This window comes from Notothenia coriiceps, unplaced genomic scaffold, assembly GCF_000735185.1.
Source record: "Notothenia coriiceps isolate Sejong01 unplaced genomic scaffold, NC01 NC01_scaffold00000339, whole genome shotgun sequence".
In the NCBI taxonomy this organism is placed as follows: Eukaryota; Metazoa; Chordata; class Actinopteri; order Perciformes; family Nototheniidae; genus Notothenia; species Notothenia coriiceps.
The window spans coordinates 23,700,093-23,708,267 of record NW_011333040.1 but is presented as its reverse complement, the minus strand read 5'-3'; the positions used below and the strand labels follow the sequence as shown (position 1 = coordinate 23,708,267).

Genomic DNA, 8,175 nt, shown 5'->3' with positions numbered 1-8,175 from the left:
GTGTGCCTTGGCATCCCAATACTCATTAATACTCTATTAGAAACATATATTTGGACATTTGTATAAATAAATTAAAAAAAACGTCAACATAGTGAAACCAATCTTGTTGCATATCTGAAGTTTTATAAAAATTAAATAAGGCAACATTTGTCCCTTCTTTACTATGATTGTGAGTATTTTTAAGTCTTTCATGTGGCGATGTTCACCAGTATCTCTTTAAAAAGTATTCACTAAAATCAACTTTTTGTTTTTTTACAGCATATCATATATTGTTTGTGTATGTTTGCATAACCATCTGCTTATAAGCATATGTGCTATATGCCATTACATGCTATATTCATATATTGAGATATTTATCGTATATGTTAAGCATGCATGTTTATTTATGCAGATTTGTACACCTGTGTGCTTGTTTCTGTGTGTTCATGTGCAGGTGTACTCTGCAGGTAGCGTAAGATAGCTCAATGTTTTACCTAATCACCAAGGCTATGTTCAGACAGGCAGCTCATATTCCACATTTCCTGGCACATCCCTGGAAGTAGGTTGCCTTGATCAAGCCCAGGCAGAACTAAAAGTTGAATCAATAAATGTTTGGAAATCAAAAACTAGAGCGCTGCATCAGATTAAAATCACAATGCTCAGTCTCGGCTTGGACATTGTAGACTTAATTAAGTGAACTGTAATGTAATCATATAGCGATGACAAGCTGAATATCCACATGAAATACAAACACAGTCTAACGAACCAGCACAGGAAGCAGCATCAACATGTGCATCATATTTGATTTCAAACTAGATGAAAATCTAAAACAAAACAATGACTCTTCCCAAGGCACCACCATTCAAAAACCGACCACCAAGCGTAGCATCGCCTAGTTGTTACCAGTGTACAACAAATATATAACTCTGATCCACAAATGGTAAATGGACTGCATTTGTAAAGCCTTTTTTTCCAGTCTTGCCACCCCTTAAAGCACTTTTACATTTTAAATTCAGCATTCACCTAGTCAAACACATTGATACTGTACAGAGGCAGATACAAGTTGCCACCTTCAAACATCCTTTATGTCCATGCCATTGGGAGCAATTTGGGGTTAAGTATCTGGCCCAAGGACACATGGACATGTTTACTGCAGGGCCTGGGGATCAAACCCCCCACCTTCCACTGGGCCTGGTGCTAGTGAATTTCTAACACCCAATACCTGTAGAGATTGGGAGGAGATACACTCTTCTATAATTTTAAGTTTCTACGTAAAAAAGACAAATGGCAACCTTTGACGCTAGGAATGAAGCCAACAATTGTGTTGGACCCCAATTTCCAAATGCCTTACTTCACTTTACCAGATCGGTAAAATAAAAAAGGTTTTGGTCTCTAATTTCTCTGCTCATGGCAAGTACGGGGATTGAATTTGGAAAGAAGCTTGGAAAGAAGCTTAAAGTTATGCTTATACAGGAAATATGTTGCTTTTTAATTCATTTGCAGGCATCAAGGTTCAGTTTAACACTGTGATCTCGATGCTTTCGATTCTATCTTTACCTTTGAAATATGTTTTCACTGCTGAGTCAGCTTCACTGCCTGCCTGCTTCTCCTTAAAATTACTTTTTAATATTTCCGGAAATAAATATATATACTTAACATGTATTTAGTCAGTGCAGTGTGTCACATTTTGGGCTCAATGGTACAGTAGCTCCAGCAGTGGAGTAATGGCAGGGGGCGGGGCTTAGCAAAGGGTCAGTTGTCAGTATCAGAAAATAATAGAATCTTGTCTGTATAATAAAAAAAAGGGTCACACTGGTAAGTTTTTTAGCTTGCAGTTTTTTAGCCGGCAGTCTTTGAGCGCCTGCTGTGGACTTTTACATTTCACCTTTGGGATATCCTGACCGCTAAATGATAGTGTGTGTCCTCCAGTTTCCAGCTTGCTCAACAGAAATGTGTGAATTGACATGCATAAAGTAAGCCATTACACAAGAGAACCCCAAAAACCATATGTACCTCAAGCTTATAGCCAGTTACATAATCATAAAAAATATAATCTCATTCTCTCAATCTTCAGCCCCGCTTGAAATCGGACTTCAAAATTGTCCTTAACGTCACTCAAACGAAACACTGATGTAAAGACTGTGATCAGTCAGCTGTGACTGCTGCACGGAGCATCTATTTGCCTCCTCTGTAGCTGATACTGGCTGCTGAGCAATTATGTTCCCTGACGATATACTGCTGAGACATGAAGTGTAGAAATACATCTCAATATTTTATTCAACATACATCATGCTTTTTTTGGTTTCCTCTTAAAAACACGTTTTGGAATAATGATTATGAAAATAATATGAATGAGTATGCAACAACTAAGATGAATCGACATAATAATAGGTAAATATATTAAACCGAACAGCCTCTGGTGTTGAAGTGTTTTCCAGGTTTAGTTAAACTAACTGATGTTTTTGTCCCTGGTTTGTTTGAAAATGTTCCATCTGGCTCAGGGGGTTCATGCATCCCAACCACCTCAAAGTGGCCTTGGGCAAGATCCCCAAGTTGCTCCCATTAGGGGTGGGCAACATTTGATATCGATCTGATACCAAGTAAATACAGGGCCAGTATTGCCTACTACAATACAAACATTTTAACTTAGAAAGTCAGCTTGTATAAAATTCCTAAAACTCTCATCTTCAACCGTATGAGTTTGATCGTCCTTTAGAATCATTTCCAGCAAGGCCTCTGGCGATATCCATAGCTCATGGGGAATCACCAAGGTGAAATAATAATACATACACGTAGTCTAAATATAGGAATGATAATGTTCATTTGACAGTTAATACAAAAGGGTTATTATATTCAGCCATGGTTATATTTCAGGTATATATGTTTTTAAAGCTATATATTTTTCAGTTCCAGTCAAATATTAATTTAGATGTATTACATATGACTGTCTGAATAGTCTATATTGAATCAGTCTGGAAAATAACACATTTACATAACTATGATGACCTATTACAGTTTGAAGGAAAACATTAACTAATGCTAGAGATGAATACATCTTATTTTCTCTTCCATAAATCAGCTACCTGGATTTTGGGACTTTCCGGTTGTGATTAGGGGATTCCCCTCCCCCTCCCTCTGTTCACTTTGCAGCTCAGAGTTCTCTTTCGGGTGTGTTTTTATAAGTTTGTATACATTTGTGGTGTTTCCACAGTACAGTAGGCTACATAATTTGTTTTCTGCAAACATCGCAGCTTGCAATGTTTTGTTCTGCAGGTGTAAAAAACGCCAAACGGCAGGGGCAAAAATCCTAACTTACTTCCGGGTTTTAGGACGCGTCACTGCGGTTCTCTATTGAAGTGTCAGCTACATTTCATGTGATACATTGTCAATCTAATAGAGAACCGCAGTGATGCGTCCTAAAACCCGGACGTAAGTTAGCATTTTTACCACTTCCGGCTCCTTCGTCAAAAAGCAATGCATTTTTTTCTATAGGGTTTTGGAAAATAGCGCAAAATAAGGTCTGTGGTTTACGCACATTTAAGAGATAAATCACGTTTTGTTTTACTACATTAAATACATCAGCAGTGACCCCACTGGTGATTTTTGAAGAGTTAACGTGTCTGAAAAACGATGGTTGTTACCGAGTGGCTGAATAGGACTACAGAAATTGTCGAGGCCGTTGTACGTCTTGACTGCCAAGGCACACNTTAGGACAGAGAGTGAATACAGATACTATGCAGAGATGCTGTATGAGAAACCAATGTGAGTTTGGAACATTGAACAATGTAAATCTATTCTAGTAGACCTCAACAATGGAATTATGATCAGTAGAAATGGCCATGACATGTGACCTTTAAGTGTTACATCTGAGAGTCTGTAGTGGTGTTTGGTGAGGAGTTGTAAACCTTGCAAGAAGAGAAATCGAAAGTACTTCAAAACTCAAGCAAGACTTCACAACTAAAGTCTGCCATATATTTGATAAATGGACAAATATACATGCTTGCAAATGTACATTTAAATATTGTTATGGGACTGCTCTCACCTCAGACACCAAATATTACCATCAAAGGCTCAAGCTGCATCAACTTCGACTCTTTATCAGTGATTATGTAAAGTTAAAACAGATAAATGTTCACCCATAAAATCCTAATTTCTACAGGTTGGATCCAAAATCATGGATCACGGATCAAGAGCTGGGGGAAGTGTTTGAGAAAATTAAAGTAGAAAAATGTGGAACAGAAAACATCACAGAGAGTTTGGGGATTAAAAATTGTAAGTATTTCAGCAACCAATAAAAACAAGGAAGAAAGTGACATGGCTGAAATGCTTTACTGTTATCTAATGGACATTTGATTTTCAGTTCATCAACAACGTGATGCTGCCGAATGCCTGGAGTTGATTTTACATAAAGTCAGTCCAAACGCCTCTGAGGTGAGCCGTGAGCGCTTACAAATCTATTGAGTTGTCAGTCAACAAATTGGAAAAAGGCGTTACTATATTATTAATAATAATAATAATAATAATAATAATAGGGATATTTTTATCTCAAGGTTTTCCAAGGAGAGCTGATATACATGACAAAATGCTCCAAAGGCCACATCATCAACGAAGAGACAAATCCATTCTGGACTCTTCCACTGTCGCTAACAAATACCCCTGATGCAACCTACAACGTGGTAGGCAGCATTTCTTAGTTTTTTACTGTTTTACTGCCTTTAAAAATAAGTGATCATTCATATGGAGTTAAGTGCTTTAAGTTAATTAGTACACATGTTTTTGTCTGAATCTAATAAGTGAGTCAACAGCTTATAACTGTTCTGTAAAGCAGAAGTACACATTTTTAACCAATAATAAAGCAATACATTACAACCAATAAAACCACTGCCTGTGAAAGAATAAATTAAAAAGGGCAGTTTTTATGAAGATGTAGAATTGGTAATCTAATTTGGAGTTGAACAACAACGTTTTTGTTTTTACAGGTAAGAGGCTTTGAAAGGACTTTTGAGACAAAATCATACAGTGGAGACAACATGGTGTACTGCAGCGAGTGTGAAAAGAAAACAGAAGCGACAAGTGTGAGTGGAGTCCAAAGCCAAATGGGGCCTGAACACATTCAGAGTCAAATGAATATTTGACCATTTGTTTTGTCTGTTTTACAAAAGCTGCAGTGTTTAATATCTTCCTTGTGTTGTTCAGGGATGTGACATGGATACATTTCCCCAGATTTTGGTCCTACTCCTGAAGAGATTTGAATTTGACTTCAACACCATGTCATATTTCAAATCAGGCTGCAGTGTGGACGTGCCATATACATTACAGAAAAAGGCAAGGGGGAGAAACTTTAAAAGATGTTCATTAATACACTTTTAAATGTTCTTATGCACCCGTCTCTGCTCTTCATCATAGGACAAGAAGTACTCGCTGTATGGGATGGTGAATCACTATGGCAGTCTGAGAGGTGGACATTACACCGCCACCCTCCTGTCCAATGAGGACGAAACCTGGTATGAGTTCAACGACGACACCGTCAACAAGGTGAGGATTCATTTAACGCATCCATTAGCATGGCACATATTGAAAATCCTCCAATGGCTATTTGTTAAATGTTGCAGGTTGAAGAGCAACCATTTGCAAAAACTATGAGGTATGTTTGAATAATTATATTTTAAACAATCTTACCACAAGGTCCATTTAGTTTGTCTAGCTTTGGTGGAATTGTAGAATACATTTTCCCTTTTTGGACACAAAGGACTAAAAATGCTGCGAAGATCATATTATGTTTAAAGCGTATTTCTAACACTGTTAGAAGGTAATAAATATTCAATGTTCACAGATATATTCTATTAATACATCTGGAAATGTTTTAAACTTTTTGTTGTTCTATGAAAACAACCACTTCAAAATGGTTGTTCAAAAGGTCCAGCAGTGCATATCTGCTCGTGTACAGAGGTAAGATCACAAAAAGCAAATTAAGAAAGCATCACAGCCTGTGATATTAACAGATATTTGATAAACATATATCTTCCCCTCCACTTTACACCCTCAAGAACAAAGAGAAAGGACCCATGATGTTAAAAAAAGCCAAAATAAAGAGAGATACGGAAACAATGGGAAGAAACAAGAAGGTTATGAAGAACATGAAGAGGTTTCAACTTTCCATGAGGACATAGTCAAAGAAGAGCTTCTCCAACATCAAAAACCATGCACAAGCATTGTGGAAATAGAGAAAGGTGAGCTCTTCCTTTCAATGTCAAACACAAGCAACCTAACAGAGGAACAAAAGGCAACAAAGGGTATCAATGTTTATGATCCTTCCTTTGAATTGCATTTTTTAAGAATTTGTCTCAGTAAATTATATGTTTTATTTGTATTTTTTCCCACCAGATGAGAATCCTCCAAAGCACAGAAAGTTGCCAGAGTGGGTTCCTTTTCTAGGTGGTGTATCGCTGGTGCTTGCAATTGGATGCTTAGTAATACATTTTTTTAGAAAGAGATGACATCGTTACATTACATGTCATTTGTTAGATGCTTTTATCCAAAGCGACTTACATACATTCAGTACTGTGGACAATCCCCACAGGAGCAATTTGCCCAGGGACACAACGACATGCTGACTGCAGTGGGATTCGAACTTGCTATCCCCTGATTCAAAGTCCAGCACACTCTCCACTGAGCCACAGCCTCCTGTAAACTACCCAAGTACCCAGTGGTGTACCACAGGGGCACGTTCAGACCATTTCTACCATTTACATTGATAATATGCCTTTTGATTATTATACTAGCTTACCTATTAGGATAAAGATTTGTCTGCATTGTTTTCTCAAGCATCAAAGCCTAAAGTGCTTTCCGGTGCACAGAAACTTGAAGTAATTAACCTGTAAAAGAAGAAAACTTCAGTGCACACAGGTTTTCAGTATTTTTGGTTTGAAAGACTCTCACTCTAAATCAAACAAAATGCATTACTTGTAAAAAAATAATTGTATTTCTAAGGCAAATATTAAACATGTATTTGTATGTATGAATAATGTGTGGATGAGCCCACTTTGGGGCATAAAGATAATACACCACTGTCAGCACCATTATTTCAACTCAACTTTCCTCTCTCGCAAACTTTAATAGAATGGAGTACAAATGTGTTCAATCTTCTGTCCATCTCACTAATTCTCCCTATTATCTTTTTTTGTTTTGTTTCATTCTTTTGTGACATGTGAAAAAACAAATAAAGCTGAACTCAAAAAAAGTCTCACCCAATGTTTTAATGCCGAGCATGCAGCTTTCATTCCACCATACTAACGATTTCTCTCATGATTCTGAACAACCTCCGGATGTCGCCACATGAACAGAAATGTAGAAAAATTTAACTAAAAGCGTTTTGGCGCATTTCCCAATGCAATCATCCAATTTTGTATTTTTATTTATTTTACTGCTGCCTCATATGTTGATCTATCGAATTGATAATTAATTATATGTATTGATGTTTATTATCAATTGGCTGAGTGTTGTGTTGCATTGCATGCATATCCCGGCACAACTAGGGTGACCAGATGTCCCGCTTTGCGCGGGACTGCACAGCATTTTGGTGCGTCCCGCAAATTGAGACGATGTCCCGCATATTTCATTTTGATTTGCTAAATCAGCTTTATCCAATGGCTGTTGAGAAAGCAGGGAAGGCTATCATCACGGGGGTGTGTTTGCTGTCAATCAAACTGTAACACACGGCGGGTGCTGGTCAAGTGTTAACCAATGAGAGTAACTCACTCACACACACCCCCCCGCGNTGATAGGCTAAAACGCTTTTCTAAAATCAGATGTATTCAATGGCTGTTGAGAAAGCAGGGAAGGCTATCATCACGGGGGTGTGTTTGCTGTCAAACTGTAACACACGGCGGGTGCTGGTCAAGTGTTAACCAGCGTTGTTAACCAATGAGAGTAACTCACTCACACACACCCCCGCGCGGCCCCGCCAAACAACAACAACGAAAGTCAGTCAATAACGCAGGTGACGCAGCAGGTTATGGAAAATGGAGGAAACTGAAACTACAGCTAAGAAGAAAACAAGATGCACATACAACAAAGACTGGGAAGACACTTACCCGTGGGTGAAGCCAGTGCAGTATTTTTTCAATCTTTGCAAGAGTAATTTTGGCACCTGTTGTTGCTGTGATGGACAAAACTGAAAGCTATTTATTTATGTAT

The 8,175-nt window shown here is 37.9% G+C and overlaps 2 protein-coding genes across 2 annotated transcripts in view; both read left to right on the top strand.

The window, feature by feature from the left end:
* The first annotated feature begins 4,140 nt into the window (after window positions 1-4,140).
* LOC104952647 (ubiquitin carboxyl-terminal hydrolase 64E-like) lies at window positions 4,141-5,349 on the top strand. Its single transcript, XM_010779504.1, has 5 exons — window positions 4,141-4,251; window positions 4,340-4,410; window positions 4,530-4,655; window positions 4,959-5,054; window positions 5,176-5,349. Exons 3-5 carry the CDS (start codon window positions 4,554-4,556, stop codon window positions 5,347-5,349), a joined length of 372 nt encoding a protein of 123 aa, XP_010777806.1. The 5' UTR covers window positions 4,141-4,251; window positions 4,340-4,410; window positions 4,530-4,553.
* A 56-nt stretch (window positions 5,350-5,405) lies between these two features.
* LOC104949397 (ubiquitin carboxyl-terminal hydrolase 47-like) overlaps window positions 5,406-8,175 on the top strand; it is a 4,066-nt gene continuing 1,296 nt past the window's right edge. Inside the window, exon 1 of the mRNA XM_010775758.1 lies at window positions 5,406-5,514. Within this exon, the coding sequence (XP_010774060.1) occupies window positions 5,410-5,514 (105 nt within the window). The 5' untranslated portion in view covers window positions 5,406-5,409. The remainder of the gene's footprint in view (window positions 5,515-8,175) is intronic.

Bases quoted from the DNA above. Each gene is read 5' to 3' on its own strand.
- LOC104952647 (XM_010779504.1), top strand. From the start codon at position 4,554: ATGACAAAATGCTCCAAAGGCCACATCATCAACGAAGAGACAAATCCA. The intron at 4,656-4,958 runs GTAGGCAGCATT...TTGTTTTTACAG, and splicing joins CTGATGCAACCTACAACGTG to GTAAGAGGCTTTGAAAGGAC. The intron at 5,055-5,175 runs GTGAGTGGAGTC...TGTGTTGTTCAG, and splicing joins AGAAAACAGAAGCGACAAGT to GGATGTGACATGGATACATT.